The following is a 24,984-nucleotide window of genomic DNA, read 5'->3' on the forward strand; positions in this document are numbered from 1 at the left end:
GTTTTCCGCTGTAATTACTTAACCCTAATCAAATGCATTGTAATAACGATTAGGAGCTAAGGGCCCCACACAGAGTGGTATCAGAGCATAGATGGGAATGCTCTATTGAGTCTTGTGTACACTTGAATAGGCACAAATGAATTGTGCGTATGTGTTTGAATTATTTGTGTTACTTGCTCTTATGTGATTTGATTTGAGTAAGTATCTGATGAGATTGATGATATTAGATGATAATATGAGACGATGAGATTATGAAATTGATATGAAATTGTGATATTCATCTTTTGATTTGTAGATGGATCACACAAATGAAACTGCGAGTAGCAGTACTGAGAGGATTGTTGGGCAATTTGAAGGGTTGTCCATGGATGTTGTGATGGCTCGATTCCAGGATCAGAAACCACCAAAGTTCTTTGGTACTGAGAGTGCTGAAAGAGCTGAGGCCTGGCTGAAGGATATCGAGCACTTGTTTAATATTGTTGAGTATTCCAAAGCTCGGAGACTGAAACTTGCTTTGTATCAGCTGAAAGACCGAGCTAAATCTTGGTGGGAAGCCGCTGAGATTGGATTGAAATAGGCCGGGACTGAAGTCACATGGGATGTCTTCAAGGCCCAGTTTTTGGAGCAGTATTCCCCTCCTTCTTATTATACTGCTCAGGAGAATGAATTCAATAATCTGCAGCAGGGAACAATGTCTGTTGCAGAGTATGCTTCAAAATTTTCTACTTTGTTGAAGTATGCACCTCACGTGGCTGGGAATGCGAGGGCAAAATATAACAGGTTTGTAAATGGTTTACATCCTGCTTTATATACATATGTTGTTTCTGGATTGCCTACCAGCTACGCAGAGGCAGTTGAACGAGCCAAGGCAGCCGAGGCTGGACTCAGGCGGGGAGGTCCACAGTATACTCCTCCACCACCGGTGTCAGCTCAGCAGCCTACTTTGCGACCGAGGGGTAAGAAGTTCAAGAAGACTGGCTCTGCTTCTTCGTCTTCTTCGAGTTCGAGTGGATCACAGCGAGGGAGTCCTGTGATTGCTCCCTACTGTAGTCATTGTGGAGGCAAACATACTATCGAGCAGTGTCGAGGTATGTCTGGTACTTGTTATCAATGTGGGCAGGAAGGCCATTTCTCTCGAGTGTGTCCAAACAGGGATACGACTTCTGCTCAACCCCAGCCAGGATTTAGAGGTGGCCCTAGTATGATGAGACCTGCTGTTCCTGTTCCATCTTTTCAGCAGTCAAATATCCCACGATATCGAGGACCGGGTGGTCATAGTGCCCAAGTTCCTCCTCAAGTGAGAGTGTATGCCATGACTGAGGATCAGGCGAGAGAAGCTCCTGGTGGCGTGATTGCAGGTATTTGCACGCTTTGCGATTATCCTGCACGTGTTTTAGTTGATACAGGAGCATCTCATTCATTCATATCTCATGCATTTGTTGCACTTCACGATATTGAGTGTACCCCGTTGTATGATACTTTGTCGATAGGCACGCCAGCAGGGAAGATTATTTTGTCTGAGAAAGTTGTGCATAATTGTGTATTGATATATGAGGATAATGTGATATTTCTGAATTTGATTGTCCTCCCTATGCACGACTTTGATTGTATTGTTGGCATGGATATCTTGACGACAAATCGAGCTACCGTTGATTGTTGTCATGGAGTGGTTCGATTTCGACCGATTGATGGACCCAAGTGGAATTTTTATGGCAAGGGTTCCCAAGCCAAAATTCCATTGGTATCTTCCTTGGAAATGTCTCGATTGTTGACTGGCGGAGATGAGGGTTATCTTATCTACGCTATTGATATTTCGAAGAAGGAGTCTTCTTTATCTGAGATTCCAGTTGCGAAAGAATTCCCGGATGTATTTTCCGATGAGATTCCTGATTTTCCTCCTCATCGAGAAGTTGAGTTTAGTATTGATCTTGTGCTGGGGACTGCGCCTATTTCTAAAGCTCCCTATCGCATGGCCCCATTGGAATTGAAAGAATTGAAAGAACAATTACAGGATCTTCTCGAAAGAAAGATGGTACTATGCGAATGTGTGTCGACTATAGGCAGCTGAATCGGGCTACTGTGAAAAACAAGTACCCACTTCCGTGTATTGATGATTTGTTTGATCAGCTTCAAGGTACTTCTGTATACTCGAAGATTGATCTTCGTTCTGGGTATCATCAAGTACGTGTTCGAGATGAAGATGTGCCCAAAACTGCTTTTCGTACGAGGTATGGCCATTATGAATTCTTGGTTATGCCTTTCGGTCTTACGAATGCTCCTGCTATCTTTATGGATTTAATGAATCGTGTCTTTCGGGATTATCTAGACCGATTCGTTATTGTTTTTATTGATGATATTCTTGTGTATTCAAAATCGAAGAAAAGGCATGCTGAACATCTGAGACTGGTACTTCAAACTCTTCGTACTAGTCATTTGTATGCCAAATTGTCCAAATGCGAATTCTGGATGGACAAGGTGGTATTTCTGGGCCACGTCATTTCGAGACATGGCATATCTGTTGATCCTTCGAAGGTCGAAGCTGTATTGAATTGGCCAAGACCTACGAATGTTCCTGAGATCCGTAGCTTCATGGGTTTAGCAGGATATTATCGTCGTTTTATTGAAGGATTTTCGAAGATAGCTAAACCTATCACTCAACTGACACAAAAGAATCAGTGATTCATTTGGTCAGATGAATGTGAAGCAAGTTTTTTTGAATTGAAGACGAGATTGACCACAGCACCTGTGCTTACTATTCCCTCAGGTACCAGAGGATTTGTGGTTTGTACAGATGCGTCTGGTAAAGGTTTGGGCTGTGTTCTGATGCAACATGGCAAAGTGGTTGCTTATGCGTCTCGTCAATTAAAATATCATGAAACATGTTATCCTGTTCATGATCTTGAATTGGCCGCCATTGTGTTTGCTTTGAAGATTTGGCGCCATTACTTGTACGGAGAAAAGTTTGTTATCTATTCGGACCATAAAAGTCTGAAATATCTCTTTTCACAATCTGATTTTAATATGAGGCAACGCAGGTGGATGGATCTCTTGAATGATTTTGATTGTGAGATTCAATATCACCCTGGATTGGTGAATGTTACTGTGGATGCCCTGAGCCGTAAAGTTCATGATTCTGTTCTAGCTTCGGTTTGTGTCGCCAAAGTACATGAGGATATTTGTACTTCTGGTTGGACTTTTCACTCAAATTGGAATTCTGTCACTGTCTCAGCATTGCAAATTGAGCCGAATTTGATATCGAAAATACGAAAGGCCCAACGAAGCGATGCTCAGATCCAAAAGTCGAAAGAATTGGTATCTGCAGGACATCAGTCTGGATTTCAGATTTCTTCTGATGGTTCTTTACGACTTAATGGTCGGCTAGTAGTTCCTGATGACTCTGATTTGAGATCTGCCCTTCTTCGAGAAGCACATTGTAGCAAATACAATATTCACCCTGGAGGTCGGAAGATGTATTTGACATTGAGACCTCAATTCTGGTGGAAACGTATGAATAAGGACATTGCTGAGTTTATTTCTAAATGTCTTGTCTGCCAGCAAGTGAAAGCCGAGAGAATGAAACCAATATTTCTCCATAGTCTTGAAATCCCGAAATGGAATTGGGAACATATTGCTATGGATTTCGTGACTCATTTACCTCGTTCGCCCAAGGGCTGTGATGTTATTTGGGTCATTATTTATCGGCTTTCGAAATCTGCGCATTTCATTCCGTATGAGCGGACTTATCCTTATAAGAGAATGGCCCGTTTATACATTGAGAATGTTGTGAGACTGCACGGTGTGCCAGTCTCAATTGTATCGGATCGTGATCCCAGGTTTGCTTCTAAATTCTGGGGTAGTTTTCAAGAAGCGATGGGTACGCGTTTGGCTATGAGTACTGCTTATCATCCTCAAACTGATGGCCAGACTGAGCGTACGATTCAAACGTTAGAGGATATGTTACGTGCAATTGTGATGGACTTCAGAATGGGATGGCCAAGACGCCTTACCATTGGTTGAATTTTCGTATAATAATAGCTTTCAGACGAGTATCGGTATGGCACCGTTTGAAGCTCTATATGGGCGACGATGTAGATCACCGTTATTCTGGGATGAGATTGGTGAAAGACAATTGACTGGACCTGAAATGATATAGGAAATGAACGATAAGGTTCAGTTGATTCGGCAGCGGATGAAAGCTGCTCAGGATCATCAAACGAGTTATGCGAACAAACGAAGACGACCCTTAGAATTCCAGAAAGGTGACAAAGTGTTTTTGAAAATATCTCCCTTTAGAGGCACTGTACGATTTGGCATGCGAGGGAAGTTATCTCCTCGATATGTTGGTCCGTACGAGATTCTCGATCGAGTTGGTGATCTTGCGTATCGATTGGCATTGCCACCAGCTCTATCTGCCATTCACGATGTGTTTCATGTTTCTATGCTGAGGAAATATGAACCAGATCCATCACACGTACTTGCACCAGACGAGGTTGAACTTGATCCTTCTCTTTCCTATGTTGAACAACATGTTCGCATTACGGATCGAAAGGAGAAGATATTGAGAAACAAATCGATTTCGCTAGTTCGAGTGCAATGGACACGGCATGGGGTTGAAGAATCAACGTGGGAGTTGGAAAGCAAAATGCGAGATGCATATCCGCATTTATTTGATGCTGATCCATCTGTTCCATTGTATTCTATGTATTCGGATCCTTATTCTGATTTTAGTTTTGATATGTACTATAACTGGTGACATATGTATGTTTGCCAATGTTATGTATATAAAGATGTTTGAGATTTCGAGGACGAAATCTTTTAAGAGGAGGAGAAATGTAAGGACCGTGTATCGTATTATCGTAAATCATATGTTGATTATCGATAATTTATGAATTTGATATGTGATTATACATTTGATGTATATTATGAAAATGAATTGAGAGAATGAATGTTAAATATGAATTGACGTTGTAAGAGCTCGAGTAGAGAGGCCGGACGCCAATTAAGTACAAAACCAATAATTTGTACAGAACATGTGGCGCCCGAGCGGTAGAAAATTACCGCCCGAGCGCCAAGGTATGTAAAGTTAGTGTTCGGGCAGAACACTCCGCGCCCGAGCGGTAACTTTTAACCGCCCGAGCGCGGCGTAAACATTTCTCGGGGACAGAATGTCTCGCGCTCAGGCGAGAGAATTCTACCGCCCGAGCGCGAGTGGGATGAGGATAAGAATAACTTTCTTCTCTTTCTTCCTTCATTTGTTTTACAGAAGAATTCGAGAGACACGAAGGAATTTCGAAATTCTTTCTTCTAAATCGACTTTGAAACGTTGTCTAAACGCGAAACAAATTATATATTTGTGATCTTCGCGTCAAGGGCTTCTGACTGAGGTAATTTTCTTCTAGTTCCAGCAGCTCGAAATATCAAAGTGCTGGAATAGCATGTATTTGAAGTTGAATTTCATATATGTAGTAGGATAACCGACAAGAAACTCATATTCGAAGTCGGAATTGAATTATGATATGATTATGATTTGATATGAATTTTTGAAGTTTCAAATGATATTTGAAACTCATATTAATGATTTTGGAGTATGTTATTGATTGGAATGAATATGTTATTGATGTAGATAAAGTATTATACCGATATCTTCAGGCTACTTCAATTGGAAACAAAGAATTGAGGTATGTTGCGACCGGGTAACATACGACAGGTATCTGTATTATATGATATATGATTGGATTGGATTGGAATACGTGTCTATGTGCCTATTTGATGATTTGATGTGGCATACATGACATTGAGATTTGAGTATCGATGTACAAAATAAATGTTTTGTTAACACACATCATTTTATGCATACATCGATACATGACATGCACGTTGAGCTATGATCCTTGGATACCCTGATATGATTTGATTGGATTCCGGGGTTTGTGAACACAATCGCTATGCCGGTATTATATGACCCGTAAAGCATAGACAATTGTGGCCCCATATGATTGGATATTAGATGTGGGATTGATGGCGCTTCGTCGACGCTATCATATGTGTATTCCCATATCGGCCGGTGTGCCAACTCGAGCATTGATTTGATTTGATAGCGATTCGATTGATTCTGACATGTGCTCAGTGGATGGGCATTTGACCTGATACCTCCACGACATACATGCATTGCATACCATATATCATTGTTTAGATATCTGTGGTATATATGATTGGTTGTTCCATACGGAGCTTTGCTCACCCCCAAGGGGGGCTGTTGTTGTCTTTGTGTGTGGACAATGGCAGGTACTCCAGGATATCAGGAGGCCAGAGAGGGAACTTCTGGAAGGAGCCACAGCTTGGGCTGAGGTTTATGTTTATGTCTTGTTCCTAGTATATATGTATATGTATCTATATACCGGGGCATGTCCCGAGGATATGAGATGTTTGTATGTGATTGGTTTTGATTATGTGTGGGCGTGTTTTATGATTTGAATTTAGATACTATTTTTAGTATTTAAATATCAGAAGAGATATTTTGGGCTCATTGTAAAGAAATTTTAAACTCGTTTTCCGCTGTAATTACTTAACCCTAATCAAATCCATTGTAATAACGATTAGGAGCTAAGGGCCCCACAACAGTAAAATTATGATCAGTTAAGAATTTTGAAAGTGTCTCATACCAAGCTCTTGGAGCTTGTTTAAGATCATATAAAGCTTTGTTCAAATGATAGACATGATCAGGAAAATAGTCATTGATAAAAACCCGGAGGTTGTTTAACATAAACTTCTTCTTGCAACTGACCATTCAGAAATGCACTTTTTACATCCGTTTGGTAGACTTCGAAGTTCTTGAATGATGCATAGGCAAAGAACATTCTGATTGCTTCCAGTCTTGCAACTGGTGCATACGTTTCATCATAGTAAATTTTTTCTTCCAGCCTATATCCTTGTGCTACCAATCTTGGTTTGTTGCGTGCAACTGAATCATCTTCGTTCAGTTTATTTTTGAATACCCATTTTGTACTTATAATTGTTTTACAAACTGGTTTTGGAACTAATTTTTAGACATTGTTATGGGTAAACTGATTTAGTTCCTTTTGCATTGCATTTATCCAGTTAGGATCAGCAAGAGCCTCGTTAGTTTTCTTTGGTTCCAGTTGTGAGACAAAATCAGAATGAATGAACAAATTAAGCATTTGTTTTCTCGTTCTTATCGGGTCAGATGGATTACCTATCACCAATTCTAGAGGATGTGATTTATTCCATCTGAGTTCAGTATCAGCAACTAATTCTGTTGGCAACTGAATGTTTTCACTTTCAGTTGGAGCTATATTAGTTGGTAACTGAATTTCATCTGTTTGCTCCACCAACGGATTATCAGGAATTGGTTCCTGTTCAACTGATTAATCTAGTATTTCTAGTTCAAGTGTTTGAAGGATATTTCTATTGATATGATTTTCTTTTTCAATATCATCCTCCAAACTGATCTCTGTAAAACGATCAACTATCTCAACTGGATCAGTTGGCTTATTAGTTAGCACAGTTTCATAAAAAACAACATGAATGGATTCTTCAACATTTAAAGAGGTTTTATTAGAAACTCTATATGCTTTGCTAACTGAAAAATATACAAGAAATATTCCCTCTGCAAATTTAGCATCAAAGGCTTTTAAATTATTATTATCATTATCAAGAATAAAATATCTGCAGCTAAATATCTTGAAATAAGAAACCACACTTTTTCTTCCATGTCAGATCTCATATGGTGTTTTCACATGATTCTTATTAATCATTGATCTTTTCTGAGTGTAACACACAAAGTTTACTGCTTCTGCCCAAAACCTTTTAGAAATACCAGAATCAGCAAGCATTGTTCTAGCAGCTTCATTAAGGGTCTGATTTTTTCTCTCAGCTACACCATTTTGCTGAGGTGTTCTAGCTGCTGAGATCTCATACTTGATTCCAGTATTTTCCAAAAAAGTTGAAAGATTTTGATTGATGAATTCAGTCCCTCTTTCAGACCTTGTTCGATCAATCCCAACTGATTTTTCATTTAAAAGTCTTTTGAAGAGCTTAATCAGTTGTGCAGCAGTTTAGTTTTTGGATTTGAGAAAAATAACCCAAGTAAATCTAGAAAAATCATCCACAACTAGTAAGGTGTATTTCATTCCCCCTAAACTCATGACTGATATTTGACCTAAAAGATTCATATGTAACAATTCTAAGCATCGGGAAGATGATTTACAACCTCGGTTTTTGAAAGAGGATCTTACTTGTTTGCCAAACTGACATGCTGAACACACTTTATCTTTTGAAAAATCTATTTTGGGCAAACCAATTACAAGATCATGGTTACTCAGATAGGCAATAGATTTAAAGTTTAAGTGGTTCAAACTCTTTTGTTACAACCAGTTTTTAGAAGATTTGGAAGCAATGAAACAGACTGGTGCATAAGGTTTTTCAGTCCAACTGACTTTGTAAATATTTCCACAAAGATTTACAGTTAGAATGACCTCATCAGTTCAGTCTCTAACTGAACATGTGTTTCTGTCAAACTAAACTGAGAAATTGTTGTCGCATAACTGACTGATACTTATCAAGTTATAATTCAAATTCTCCACTAGCAAAACATCTTTAATTGTAAAGTTATCATGGATCAGCTTACCCTTACCCACAATTTTACCTTTGAAGTTGTCTCCAAAACTGATGTTTTGTCCAGTATATTTGATCAGTTGAGATAGCAAATTCGCATCTCATGTCATGTGTCGCGAACAGCCACTGTCTAGATACCAAATTGATTCTTGGCTTGTTCTTTTTACCTGCAATCACATACAGTATATAATTTTGGTACTCATATTCATTTGGGTCCTAAACTGATTAGTCTTTTAGGAACCTAGACTTCCATCAGTGTAACTGATTTCCCATTTACTGTGTTCCAAATGTTTTTTCTCAAATTTTTGGCAATATGTGTGTGATGTGAGGATGAAACAGTATGATTTGTATCCTTATTCAACTGGCTTTTCTTTTGATATCGTTTCTGAACTAGCTTACAGTTGTAATAATTGTAATAGTCTCTCCTTGAGTACTGATTTTTGTGACTGAATCGTTTAGGAAACCAGTTTTTTGAATCAGTTGAACTCTCTGAGCTATATCCAATTCCATACCGTTTGCCTTTGTTCTTAATTTCAGTCAATTGAGCAGCTAGTTTACTAGGTTCTGAGAATTCATTTACCATGGTTGATTTTACAAAGGTAATGTACTTTACTTTGTTTTCATTCAACCTTGGCTTTGTATCACTTGTAGAATTTTCATCATGACTGTTAAAGCATAAACCAGTTTTATCAGCAACTGATTTTTGTGAGTTCTGCATTTCAGTCAATGCAACTGAAGACTTGTTCCAAGCTTGAATCAGTTCAGTATGTTTTGAAATTTCTGTTTTTAACTGACATATCAAAGTTTGTTTTCGATCATTTCCACTTTTTGTTGTGCAATCTCCCTTTTTAGACTCAACAGTTCAACTGACTCATCAGTTTCTGTCTTGTTGTCATTGAGATCAGTTTGCTTACTTATAATCTTCTCAAATAATCGAGCAAGTTTGTGATACTCGTTTACCATGTCATACAATGTGGTAATAAATTCCTCACGAGTGAAATCAGCAGAGCTAAAGTCAAATACCTGTTCACTTGCTGACTCCAGTTCAGCATCATCTGCCATTAAGCACTTGACTTTCTCTTCATCTTCACTTTAACAAATTGGGCTTTTTAGTTCTGACTCATCACTGTCAGTTTCTGCTCCTTTAGATTTGCTTTCTTCAGACAAAAGCACTTCATGCTTCTTTTTGAATGATTTCTTGTCATCCTTGGTCTTTCTTTTATGAATATCATAGGGCTTTTTTCCCTTTTCAGTTGATACTCGACTGTTTTTCTTTGGCTTAGGACATTCTGCTATAAAATTACCAGATTTGCCACAGTTGTAGCAAACATAGGATTCTTCTTTGGATTGATTGCTTCTGGAAGTTTCCTTGATTCCTCCTCATAAACCTTCCAAATTTCTTGACAAACAATGACATAGCATCATTGCTCAGTTGATCAACATATTTGTCAACTGAACCAGTTGATTCCAGTCTGACAGCAGTTAAAGAGGTTGTGGTAGTTGGTGTAGAAGGTTCTCCTTCTCTAGTTTGTAGTTCAAACTCGTAGCCTTTAGATTAGCAAACAAGTCATGAAGTTCGATCTTGTTAAGATCCTTTGACTCTCTCACTGCCATGGTCTTGACATCCCATTCTTTGGGAAGACCTCTGACCACCTTTAGTGCCACTTCTTTGTTTGAATACACTTTTCCAAGTGCATTTAGCTCATTGATTATGCCACCGATCCTCTCATCATAATCATGCATGGATTCACCAGCTTTCATCTTGATGTTATCAAATTTCTGAACAGCAACTGATAGCTTGTTTTCTTTTATTTGCTCATTTCCTTCACACAGCTGGATCAATTCTCTCATATCTCTTTACCAGTTTTGCACATCTTGATTTTGCTGAAAGTGAATTTATCCAGCGTTTTGTATAAGATATCTTTAGCCACATTGTCTAGGTTGGCTTTCCTCTTGTCCTCAGTTGTCCATTCCTCTCTGGGCTTTTCTATTCGGTGAGGTGCCCCATCAATAATGGCAACTGGTGTATTTGCTTTTAGGATCTTCATAGGACCATCAGTGATGACATACCACATGTCGTCATCTTTGTAACACTGCCAAAACTGAAACTCTTAGTTTACTAAATATCTCATAGTTCTTCGACTGGACTTAGCACAACTGATCTAGTTAAAGATCAAATAAACAATGAAACATATTGTGCTTGTATGCTCGAAAAGTAGCCTCAAATGCTACAGATAAATCTGATAAGTGTGAGCTTTTTGATTTTTGAATAAGAGCTATAAATTCAGCAAGGTAACATCAAACTTGAGATAATGGATAGATCGATTGATTGTGTCTTCAGCTGCTCTTCTCATTTATTTATAGGCTTCTCTTCAACGGTAACATTAAATATTATTTGAATCTTTATATCCGTTGATTGTCACGTCAATATTCTTCTGAAAATCGTATACTTTAATCTCTTAAATGAGGCGTTCTACTACGAGTTGCAGTCTGCTTTGTACTGTTGTCGGTTGAATGTCCTTTTCAACAACTGGTGACGTGTACAGCTAAGTGATCAGCTGATTCGCTGGTAAGGTCACAAATGAATATGTCAACTGATAAGTTTCCAAATAATAAGTTAGTTGTCATTGTAAGTTCAGTTCGGCTGATTTTAGTTGCCTTTGATAAACTGCGCATAAATCTTCAGTTAGGCAACTGTCAGTTGATTTAAGTATGATCAGTTTAGTCCAATGAATTAATCATTTAGTTTGTCAAACAACTGAAATTAAGTTTCAAACAGACTTGATCGATGCAGTTGAGGATGACTTTGAGGAGACGAGGGGTGGGGACCAATGAGCAGGCTTGGACTGCGCAGGAGGCTAAACCCGAGGACCGCCCATGTTTTTATGAATACTTTTATACATGTTGTTTCAAATACTCTGATTTTCATGAAGTGATTTATGTTGTTTAAACAAGTATTTTTAACAAACTTTATTTGTCATATTTTGTTGCAAATATTTTAGATGAACAGTTTAGTGTTATCGCAATTTGAAGATTGATTTCTTATTTAAGAAAAAAAAATTTTTACGCAAATTTTAAATTTGTTCAAAATAAGATACGTTACACAGATTATACGATCAAGTCTCTAAGCTCCCCACAACGTCTGCGCGCCGTATGCTTCTTCACGACCAGCCGAGGATCAAATGCTCCAGTGGGTGTGGCTGCCCTTGACTCAACTTTTGGCACACACTAGACCCTCACCAGGACCCTAAGGCACGTCTCTAGCCCCTGGACCAGCCCTTTCCACTATCTCCTTGCCCAAGGAACCACACGACTCCAAAACAAGCCAACATGCACACCCTAAGGAGTAACGGTTGTTGTGCTTCATCAGCTCGTCCAGGCCCTATCCGAACCCAACCAAGGCCTACCTAGGACCCTAAACAAACCCTCCAGACCATGGCTAGGGTCTCATGCTGCCCCCATGGCCCATAGCGCCCAAGTTGCGCCCCCTTTTTGATCTCATGCTTGCACGCATTTGTGTGCAGGACTGGACAGCCCTATGGGGCTCATTGATTCATCCTTGTCCCTTAAATCCTCTTCTTAAACATCTAGACCAGCTCTTGAATACCTTGGTTTGAATCCCTCCTTCTACAATTCACAAAACGTTAAGGATCCTTTGCAAAGACATGAGATGCACAAATATGGAATTGAAAACCATCCTTCTTACAACTTTCACACAACATCACCATACATGCAATATTATGGATTGAATGGTGCATAAAAAAGGGCTCGAAAACATGCCTTGTTCCTTTATTCTTACGAGATACGAGATACGGCGCGACGAGAGACGAATGAGACTCAAATCTTCTCCTTCCCTCCTCCCTCTATGGTTCGGCCCCTAGAGTCCTAGTGTGTGTGTATGTGTGGGTGTGCTGCTGAAGAGTGTGGGAGACGTAAGTTTCTTGGGGTGGTAGGGTGGGGTTTTATTTAATTAAACCATAAAGTTGTTAAGTGGGTTTAAGTTTATATAATGAGCCATAATTAATTAATTAAATCCTTGTTAATCTAGGCCCAATAAAGAATTAATTAAATACTTAATTTGTCCATTAAAAGTCCCAACAATATTTAAAATATTTGGTGCTACTCATTTCTAATAACGCAAGTCCGAAACTACTAATTTTCTTAACAGAAGTTCGCCACCGATTAAGTTCGTCCCTTACTATAAATAGATTCGCCGCTTTCCTATTTTGAACTTACTAAATATAGAGTTTCTATTTATAATTTTCTAAAAGTAAAAACTTTATTAAAACCGTTCCCGCTTCTCTCGCCTTCTGTAGTGCATCGCTTATTCAACTACAGGAAGTTCATATTCATAACGTTTGATTAAATAATCATTAAATCACGCAGATACTTAAAATTGCTTCTAGACAACTCATTTAGAAAAATTTCAAATAAATTTTATTTGAAATTAATGTTTATTTTATAAAAACATTAACAAATTTTATAATTCTACTAAAATTCTTAACAAATTTTATAATAATAGAACTAAAAAAAATTCATAACAAATTTCATTACATATTCACTTTAATGTAATGAATGTATATCAAAGCATATGAATTTAATGTTTATTGTATATAAACATTAACAAATTTTATAAATTATACTAAAATTATTAACAAATTTTATAATAATTTGCTTCTCGACCCATTTAGTACAATATATTAAAATCTATATAGATTATATATATATATATATAATATATAATATAATATATATAGCTAGCTTAATGGGTCGAGAAGCCAAAATTATGCTTCTCGACCCATCTCGACCCAATTTTTTGACGAGTCATAATCCTCTACCCAGTTTTGATTGGAATTGTTATAATGCTTAACATATAAAATTAAATTAGCAAATTGAGTATACTGTACCAAATATTCTATCTCTTTCTCATTTAAAAATGATACAATCTTCTTATAGATTTAACGTATCTTGATCCTAAAGTTACCTTGCATCCAAAAATTGATTCCTTCCAAGTTTAGCGGGAAAGTAAACCTGTAAAAAAAAAACAAACAAAAAAGATTCTTAGTTGTATAAATTTAAAATAAAACAAAAGTTATTAATTGTAAAAATTTAAAATTAATGGGTCGTGAAGCACAAGTCTTGACAACCCATGGGTCGTGAAAGCCGTGCTTCACGACCCTTGACTTCACGACCCAGGGTGAAGCTCTTTACCCTGGGTCGTGAAAACTGACGAGACCCAATAAATTTCATATATTAAAATAAATTTTTTATCAATACGTGATTTTCTTGTTGGATTTGTTGCAGAAGAATAATTCGTAGACTCATAGTTAATTGTTAACCAAAAAAATGAGAGGATGGAAGGTTGAGAAGAAAATTTTTTTTCGTGAAGATTCGAGTAAGTTTTTTTTATTTAATTAAATTATAAATTTTATTATATATAAAATTAAAATACACTAATGAAAAAATTAGGTTTTAAAAAATTTTAAACAAATGATAAAAAATAAATTACATCCACTCTCTTTTTCTTAATAAACTCTCCGACTCCCGTTTTCCTCATTCCCCTCATATTCCTGCATTTTAGGACTTGATTGATTAAGTAGCCATTCTGAATTTTTGTGTTCGTGATCCAACTCATCTTGCGGTTATGTGTTATATTAGTGTCGGGTTTTTCTTTTGAGTGGTTTTCAGAAATTTGCTTGGAGTCCCAATTTAAATTTCGAGTTTTTGATTACTCTTTGTTCGTGTTGTTCCGAGTAAATTCATCGGTTGTATTTATATGTGCATGCTCAGATGTGAAGCCAAAATTATCACAATATCAACATTGCTAAGAAGAAAGTTAAATCCAGAGAAATGATGGGTTGGAATTAGAGGGACAAGCCAGAATCCTCATCCTCCTCAAGGGAAGCGGTGTACACAAAGTAAAGTGCCCAAATCAGAGCGAACACACCCCCAAGAATCCACACCAAGAGGTTGTTGCTCAGCCCGAATGGCAGCCCGGTTCCTTCCGTGCTCAACCTCTCGTCCACCAGCGCCAGCGCGCCGGGGCTAGACATGGCTGCCGCACAGGCCGACGCCATAAACGAAGAAGCCGCCACACCCAACTTCGATTCACTCTCCTCTGTACCTTTTCCTCCTTCCATGGTACACCTCACTTTCCCCGTGTTAATATTTGACATCGATGGTAGCCCTGAGGTTCAAAATCAAATGCCCATTTGGATTAGTATTCGGCAGTAAGAACATGAGTTGTACACAGATAAAGACGTGGGTTTTATTTACCGATGATGGCGGAGGGCCGCACGGCGAACCTTCTCTGTGCCGGGGCGGCGCGTGCAATTGGCGAGGTGGAGGCGAAAGTAGAGATGGCAGCCATTTTCCTTCAAAGCCCGAGTCCGAGTTTGTGTTGGGAAAAATGGAGAAGGTTTTGTCACCGATAGTGAGTGGATGTTTAATATCTGTGGGTCAAAGAGACTACAGTGAACCACACAGTTTGTTCGGATAGATAGCCCCTTATCCTTAATAACTCAACCACCTTTGGCCACGTGGCATGTCATATTACATTTCAAAGTTTGAGGGCAAACTGGTCTATGTGTTTGAGATACTCGTTTTTAAATCTCCGTTGTCTTAATTAAACGTGTGTTCAGGTCATTATTAGACTGAAATTTTCTATGCATTCTCTTGTTCACATAAAAAAAAATGTTTATGTATTTTTTAGACAAGATGAAATTCGATACAAAATATTAAAAATCTGAAACATATATATGATACTGCATAAAAAATTGGTTTAATCTGATATAAAAGATAAAATTTTGAGTATAAAATTGTAACAACTATATTAATATCAATACATACTACACTTATTTGTTTGCTCAAATATAATTTGTTACACATGTTTGAGTATTCAAAAATCATATCTTAGTGTTAGACTTGAAACATTTAATATTCAAAAATCATATATTAATATTAGTTTTTCAATATTTTGTACCGAATTTTCATCCAAAAAAGAAGCGTGATTAATTTCAAAATTTGTTATACATGTTTGGGTACTAAAAAAATCATATAAGATCTAAAATATTTAGTTCTGAAATATCATATATTTGTTTCATATTTTCAATGTTTTGTACCGAATTTCATCTGAAAAACAAATATGAGCCCATGAATGCAGAAACATTTTTTGGGCTATTTAGAGACTGCAGAAAAGAATCGGTTTGACAAATAATGAACATACATTTAACTATTGAGATGAATTTTTATTGATCATTTGCTCTCTTTTTTTCCCATTTTACTAGGAGATTGTTTCTAAATCAGTGAGGCTTGGTAGATGCTATCCACATGAGTAATGTCTTCATCCACTCAACACATTATACATGTACTAAGTGATAAATTATGACCTCTCATCCATACATCATGGTTGAATTGTGAACATGATTTATCCACTTTGCACACATGTCATATTGTGGGGACCCGGACGCTAATCAAGTTCTTAATCATCATTGGGACTAATTAATCAATTATAATAAACAAGATCTAATTTTTTTTTAAATAATGCGGAACATGGTGACATAAAAAAATATATACATCTCAGTATATAAAAGTACAAATCCTGTATCACATACATTTATTCAATTAAGGTTTAACAGCTAATATCAAGTGTCCAACCCTATCTCTAATCAAAGTCCGGAATCTCCACTCTAATCACGATCTCTCTTCATCTCTTCAACCCTGAACATGTCCCACATGTTGTCATGTACACAAACAGACAAGACAACAGCCGGATAACTCTGGTGAGAATATAATCCCAGTATAAATCAACGAAACATGCAATCATATAAACAAATATAAAGCATGTAACAGGTAACAACAATATGTATCAAAATTTGAAACATAATCAATCACCGATTGTCGACAATGCTCGTAACTCTACAATTCAGACTAAACTCAATCCTAGTCTAGGGATCCCGGTTTCCAGATGTTGGTATTACTATATCGACCAACAGTAATAGAAAAGACTCCAGTTCTATCCACGTTGATATAGTATCGATCACCAGTAATAGAAGAAGCTCTGATTCTATCTACATCGGTATAGTATCGATCACCAGTAATAGAAGAAACTCCGATTCTATCCACATCGATATGACATCGATCATCAGTAATAGAGGAAGTTATAATTCTATCCACATCGATACGGTACCGATCACCAGTAATAGAAGGAGCTCTAATTCTATCCACATCGATAGTCAATCATCCGGTGACAGACTATGGCAGTATTGCCAATACACTATCTTATGACATCGTGCAATGTGCCTGTGGCGATCCCACCACTATCAGGCACTTCTATCATAAGATTACTCTTCTAATACCTGCTATCTATAAATCAAGAGAACAAGTACATCAATCAAATCAATGCAATATCAATGCAATAAAGTAAACTATGTGATTTAGGGAAACTCAAGTCTAAACCGACTCAAGTCGATCTCCCAATACACATTGACTTATACCTTTATCTTCTCGGTCGGACGAAGACGAAGTCCCGAATTCAAGTCTGTCCATATCAATCTGAAATAACAATATCGAATAGACCTTGTCAATATACCGCTTAATTCAAAGCCTGTTCTGATCAATACACAATCAAAACATAATCTGATCAATATCAAATCAAGACACAATCTAATCCATATCGACGATATCACGATATAATCACAATCACTACTGAGTCTGATTAATGTCAATCCACTGATGTTTCGACGGTATAACAATACAATCTCAGTAATCCCGTTAATTCCAACATCACAGATATAATAAAAGAACTCATAATCAATATCAATACAAAGTCTCATGTCAAATCTGTACAGTCCCGCAATAACAGCAATACAATATCAGTACAAACAAATCAACAACTCATCTGATTCAACTCTGACTAATATCAATATATCCAGTGATACAGTATAATTCAGATATCAATACCCATACCACATAATCGATAATACCGTAATTCTGATATCAAACCGGTATAATTACAATCGAATAAACTCTGAAAATTCATAACAATTTCATACGCAGTCCGTTCTTCAATCCGGTTTCGTTTATACAATGTCTGATATCACAAGAACATCATATATGACTTCTATTCAATTCTGACAATATCACAATTTCAAAATATGTCAAAACGTAACAAAACTTACGTCCTTTCGAAGCTTTTAACGAGAGGAGTACGGTACTGTGTCCGGATCGAAATTCTGATAACCGTTTCTTGCCAAATCAAAAGTTTAAGATTCAAGGAAACTTGAGAATTTCACATAGCATCTCTCGGTTCTTTCTTGTTGTGGGTTGAAGGAAATTTGACACTATATATATCAAACTTGCATGGCAATGACAAGTGTCCACTTAAACCCAAAATTGCACTTTAGCCCCTGAACTCTTCACTATTTGCAATTCAACCCTCAATAATTACGAAATTGCCATCAAATTTAAATTAAGTATTTTTCCACTTAATTACAAAATGCCATCCATAATATTTTCTTTTCGGGGTCTCATAAAATTGATAACATCTCGGGCCTTACACGTATGGTGAGTGGATAATGATACTACCTATATGGATAAGATAAACAAAACTACCAAGAAGATCAGTTGCACACATATAAATAAGAATATGTCTCTTGTGAGACAGTCTAACGAATCTTTATCTGTGAGATGAGCCAACCTTATCGATATTCACAATTAAAAGTAATACTATTAATTTGAAATCAGCTCTTTATGAAACTTTTTATTTGGATGGACATAAATTTTCAAAGTGGATTTTAAATCTATTGATTTGGAAACATGTTGTTTTAATAATAAAATTTCAAATTTCAAATCATAAAAAGTTCACTATATTATCATTCATATATATTTTGAAATTAAACAAGTATTATGATTACAAAATAACCGTGTTCAATTTAAAGTAAAATAATTTTAAATTTTGTTTTAATTACATAAAATACTTAAATTTATATAAATAAACATTCAACAAAATATTTATATATATTTTTATATATACATGTTATAATATAAAATTACATATGATAAAGATATCAACTCCTATTAAATGATCAAATAATTATTTTTCTATGTAAAGCCATCAAATTTATCGAAGATTAACATAAGAAATAAATTTCGTGCAATGACTCTAGAATAAAATCAAAATTCTTTTAATACATGTCAATAAAAAAAATCTAGTAACACATTTTCAATATTCAACAAATATTAGTAAAACAAAGTTGATGTTTCTTTATTTGGATAGACACAAATATTTATATAAATAAATATCCACCAAAATATTAATATTTTCTCTACAAAAAAAGTATATAAAAACATATTATATTATTCAACTTCATAAGCTAAAAAGATCAAACCCAAATTCTAAAATAGTAATGAGTTGTTCCACCTAAACATCAATAAAGAAAACTTATATGAGACGGTCTCACGGGTCGAATTTGTGAGACGGATTTCTTATTTGGATCAGCCATGAAAAAGTATAATTTTTTATGCTAAGAGTATTACTTTTTATTGTGAATATGTGTAGGGTTGACTCGTCTCACAGATTAGTATCCGTGAGACGGTCTTATATAAGACTCACTCGTATACTGGGAGACAATTTCATGTAATTCAATACATTTGGTCTTTCTTATTTTTTACTTTTTTTTTCTTGCCACGAACCCGTGAATAGATGCGGCGATCATGTAACAACCTCAACCAAATCATTTTTTTTTGGTTAGAAAATTGTTTGTAAATAAAGTAATATAGAAAAAAAAAAAACAATATGACAAAAGAAGCATACCTCAATATATCCGTTCCAAGAACCCTAGTCGTCTGCTATCATAACGATCATTTTCCACTCCTCATCCCAAAAAAATCCGTTTTTTATAACATCTGTAACAACAGTTGTAATATTTCTTTCAAAGTCTTGGTCTATTTTTTATATTCTCTTTAGTTAACTTAACATACATTTAACATACATTTTGGAATTTAAATACGTCGCATCCGCTTGCAAAGCTTGGGTTTTCCAATTATTTCCATCATATTTGTTTCTTTGAGCCATTTCATCAGTTAAAACTCAAGCCAAATGACTATCCATTTCTTTATTCCATGACACATAAAATTAGTCTTTTACTTCAACACTAAAATTTGTAAATGTCTATCAAGTTGATATTTATCACCTAGAAACTTGACTTTTTTTTAATATAAAAAAACCAATTGATTTGAGAATCATAATCCATGTATAATTTAAAAAATCAAATGCAAAACACATATTATCATTGAGTCATCAAGTTCATGAATAGTTGATGATCCTCTTTTCATCTTGCTAGTAAGAGGCTTTCACTTCGATTGACCATGTGACTATTTTCTGTCCTCCGCGATGTCTAAAATGATCTTTTTTCGAGAGAGATTCTTAGATTTCCCCTGTCCGAGAGTGGATTGGCAATATTCATACAAAAAATGTTTGTTTATTATACCAAAATTATGGATGATGTGTCAAATGTTTATTTTCTCATTTGATTTCAGTAGGATGTATACTTCAGTCATTAGATTACAAATACATACACTAAACCAACATTTGATTTATTTTGACCCCCAACAACACGTACGTGATATACTTGCAGATGATGACAACTCGAAAACTATGCTTACAGAATTTTTCAAAATAAATTGTGATCCTGACTTGACTGGAAAGTATTTATATCGAGAATTTCCACAATATTACACATGGATAAAATCTGAAAATAAATGGATTCGTCGAAGAAGCAACAATAAAGTGGTTGGAAGAGTATGTTGTGTCGCCATCTGAAGGTGAGAGGTTTTATCTTCGTATCCTTTTAAATCATGTTAGGGGCCCAACATCTTTTGAACATCTGATGACTGAATAGGGTAACATATTCAACATTTAAGGATTCTGCTCAATTGAGGGGGATACTCAAAGGGGATGATTATATAAGACAATGTCTGCAAGAATTAAGCTCTGTTAGAATGTGATCTTTATTGAGAAGGTTATTTGTATCCATATTGGTGGTTTGTCAACCAACAATAGTTCGAGAACTCTGGGATGAGTTCCATCCTTATATGTGTGAAGATTATGGTAAAGAAATCTCATCAAGAAGCTTAATCATAAATAAGTTATTGCTTGAGATACGAAGGTTGTTGCATCATTGCAAAAAGAAACTTGATGATTTTGATTTGCCATCAATAAGTGATGAGTTTATAGAAGAAACACCCTTACCAAAAATAATTGAGGATGAGCTTTCTTATCATATTTCTGACGATGATTTGAGATTAATTGAACGTTTGAATGCTCAGCAGAAGATTGCGTTTGACACGATCATAGAAAGCATTATGCATAACCAATCAAAACTTTTCTTCATTGATGGTCCTGGAGGTACTGGTAAGACTTTTTTATACCGCTCAATGTTGGCACATCTAAGAAAAATGGGTAAAATTATAATTGCGGTTGCAACATCTGGGATAGCTGCGACATTGTTGCAAGGTGGAAGAACTGCACATTCACGTTTTCAGATTCCACTTAGACCAACTGCATCAACACTTTGCAAAATAAAAAAATAGACAGAACTTGCAGAACTAATAAGGCGTGCATCAGTTGTAGTATGGGGCGAGGCTCCAATGGAAAATCGCTACGCTTTTGAATCAGTTAGTAAGAGTTTCCCTATTATGCAAAATCAAATAGCATTTGGAGGGAAGACGATGGTTTTTTGTGGCAATTTTCGACAAGTGTTACCGGTTAAGGCAGGACAAATTGCTGCAAGTGTTTCAAGGTCAACATTCTGGTATCGCGTAAAGATTATACACATTCAACAAAATATGAGATCTGCTCAAGATGTTGAGGTCTCGCAATTTCTCTTGTGCATATGTGATGGATTGCAACATACTGTGAATCATGATTTCATAAAATTACCAGATTCAATTATCATACCATGAGAAGGTGAACAATCAATTCATATGTTGATTGATTCTGTTTTTCCTAATATGATAAATCATGTTAATGATGAAAACTATGTGGTCCATAGAGCTATCCTCACACCAAAAAATGTTGACGTCGACAATATTAATCAAATGTTCATTCTCAAGTTCCCTCGAAAAGAAAAAGAATATACATCTTGGGATAGTGGTAGAAGACGACAATCACAACTTTTTTCAAGAAGAATTTTTGAATTCTCTTAGTCCAAGTGGTTTGCCACCATATAAACTCATACTGAAAGTAGGAAGTCCTATCATGCTCTTGAGAAATTTTTCGCCCGAACTTGGTCTATGCAATGGATCAAGATTAATATGCCGCGGTCTAGGTAGAAATTTCATAGATGCCGAGATGATAACAGGTCAGGGGCACCAGATTCTTTCTACATAGAATGCCCTTGAAAAGTGAAGATAGCTCTGGATTACCATTTGAGTTGACACGTCGACAGTTTCCCATAAGGCTTAGTTTTGCTTTGACAATAAACAAAGCACAAGGTCAAACAATCCCAAATATTGGTATATTTTTTCGTAACCATGTGTTCAGCCACGATCAGCTATATGTGGCACTTTCAAGAGGAGTCTCCCAAAATTCTACAAAAATTTTGGTAAAAGACGGAAATTTACAGCGTCGATCTGATGTATTCACAAGAAACGTGGTTTTCAAAGACGTATTGCTACCTACTAGAGAATGATAAATTGTAAGTAAATCAAATCTCTTTCTTTTAAATTTTAAAAATACATTATGCACAAATAGTTACATTAATTGTTAAATACATGCTATATGTTTTGGCGTTAGAATTTGGGGGATGCTAATATATATACTATTATATATGTTCATTCAAAGTCAGCTATATGTGGCACCCTGTATTCTGTACATGGTTTTATCTTTGTCAATGTTTATTGAAGTCTCATCCTCTATATTTTCACGTCTCCCGACTAACAATTTATTGCATGGGCATTACACTTTCTATTTTTATTGATTCAAATTTGAACAATAGTTTGTTAGTGCCAGATGGATAAACAAATTATTTATGATTTTTGTTTTTTGGTATACATTGAATATTTTTGCTGGTTTTGAAATTTTTTTGCTTTTTTTCCTCAAAAGCTGAAAGATACATGTTGCAAACAAACTATTTGTAGAAATGAAATACTCAATTTAATGAAGGATATCTATTCGCCCACATCTTCATTTGGTTCGTTTTTAATAATGAATAAGTTCATATTCTACAAAATATTATGTTGATTTATATTAGTGATCATATCAAATTAGTTTGTTCGTTTTCATATTGCAGGTGACAATGTATTTATTACAAGCATCAAGGTCTTACGATTTAATCTTTCACATATTCTAAATAGAGTCACTTAATCATTATATTAGGTTTTCTTAGACATTGTTTGATTATAATGTTAACAAACAAATTTACATTTTCGTTTATAGATTTTAATCCTTCTTGGTCTTCTGTCTTGATTTACCTGCTTATCCTCCTATACTTGCAATGTCGTTAACCTTATATGTGTGAAGATTATGGTAAAGAAATCTCATCAAGAAGCTTAATCATAAATAAGTTATTGCTTGAGATACGAAGGTTGTTGCATCATTGCAAAAAGAAACTTGATGATTTTGATTTGCCATCAATAAGTGATGAGTTTATAGAAGAAACACCCTTACCAAAAATAATTGAGGATGAGCTTTCTTATCATATTTCTGACGATGATTTGAGATTAATTGAACGTTTGAATGCTCAGCAGAAGATTGCGTTTGACACGATCATAGAAAGCGTTATGCATAACCAATCAAAACTTTTCTTCATTGATGGTCCTGGAGGTACTGGTAAGACTTTTTTATACCGCTCAATGTTGACACATCTAAGAAAAATGGGTAAAATTATAATTGCGGTTGCAACATCTGGGATAGCTGCGACATTGTTGCAAGGTGGAAGAACTGCACATTCACGTTTTCAGATTCCACTTAGACCAACTGCATCAACACTTTGCAAAATAAAAAAATAGACAGAACTTGCAGAACTAATAAGGCGTGCATCAGTTGTAGTATGGGGCGAGGCTCCAATGGCAAATCGCTACGCTTTTGAATCAGTTAGTAAGAGTTTCCCTATTATGCAAAATCAAATAGCATTTGGAGGGAAGACGATGGTTTTTGGTGGCAATTTTCGACAAGTGTTACCGGTTAAGGCAGGACAAATTGCTGCAAGTGTTTCAAGGTCAACATTCTGGCATCGCGTAAAGATTATACACATTCAACAAAATATGAGATCTGCTCAAGATGTTGAGTTCTCGCAATTTCTCTTGTGCATAGGTGATGGATTGCAACATACTGTGAATCATGATTTCATAAAATTACCATATTCAATTATCATACCATGAGAAGGTGAACAATCAATTCATATGTTGATTGATTCTGTTTTTCCTAATATGATAAATCATGTTAATGATGAAAACTATGTGGTCCATAGAGCTATCCTCACACCAAAAAATGTTGACGTCGACAATATTAATCAAATGTTCATTCTCAAGTTCCCTCGAGAAGAAAAAGAATATACATCTTGGGATAGTGGTAGAAGACGACAATCAAAACTTTTTTCAAGAAGAATTTTTGAATTCTCTTAGTCCAAGTGGTTTGCCACCATATAAAATCATACTGAAAGTAGGAAGTCCTATCATGCTCTTGAGAAATGTTGCGCCCGAACTTGGTCTATGCAATGGATCAAGATTAATATGCCGCGGTCTAGGTAGAAATTTCATAGATGTCGAGATGATAACAGGTCAGGGGCACCAGATTCTTTCTACATAGAATGCCCTTGAAAAGTGAAGATAGCTCTGGATTACCATTTGAGTTGACACGTCGACAGTTTTCCATAAGGCTTAGTTTTGCTTTGACAATAAACAAAGCACAAGGTCAAACAATCCCAAATATTGGTATATTTTTGCGTAACCATGTGTTCAGCCACGATCAGCTATATGTGGCACTTTCAAGAGGAGTCTCCCAAAATTCTACAAAAATTTTGGTAAAAGACGGAAATTTACAGCGTCGATCTGATGTATTCACAAGAAACGTGGTTTTCAAAGACGTATTGCTACCTACTAGAGAATGATAAATTGTAAGTAAATCAAATCTCTTTCTTTTAAATTTTAAAAATACATTATGCACAAATAGTTACATTAATTGTTAAATACATGCTATATGTTTTGGCGTTAGAATTTGGGGGATGCTAATATATATACTATTATATATGTTCATTCAAAGTCAGCTATATGTGGCACCCTGTATTCTGTACATGGTTTTATCTTTGTCAATGTTTATTGAAGTCTCATCCTCTATATTATCACGTCTCC

The 24,984-nt window shown here is 35.9% G+C and overlaps 1 protein-coding gene across 1 annotated transcript; it reads right to left on the bottom strand.

Annotated features, from left to right (window-relative positions):
- Positions 1-14,427: 14,427 nt before the first annotated feature.
- Positions 14,428-15,133, bottom strand: LOC140810743 (photosystem II reaction center W protein, chloroplastic-like). The gene is made up of 2 exons (XM_073168625.1): positions 14,911-15,133; positions 14,428-14,821 (listed from the first exon to the last, which is right to left on the bottom strand). The coding sequence occupies exons 1-2, from the start codon at positions 15,002-15,004 to the stop codon at positions 14,499-14,501; spliced, it is 417 nt and encodes a 138-aa protein (XP_073024726.1). The 5' UTR covers positions 15,005-15,133; the 3' UTR covers positions 14,428-14,498.
- Between the last annotated feature and the right edge of the window lie 9,851 nt (positions 15,134-24,984).

The sequence above is a fragment of the Primulina eburnea genome, chromosome 13, assembly GCF_022965805.1.
Source record: "Primulina eburnea isolate SZY01 chromosome 13, ASM2296580v1, whole genome shotgun sequence".
Taxonomy (NCBI): Eukaryota; Viridiplantae; Streptophyta; class Magnoliopsida; order Lamiales; family Gesneriaceae; genus Primulina; species Primulina eburnea.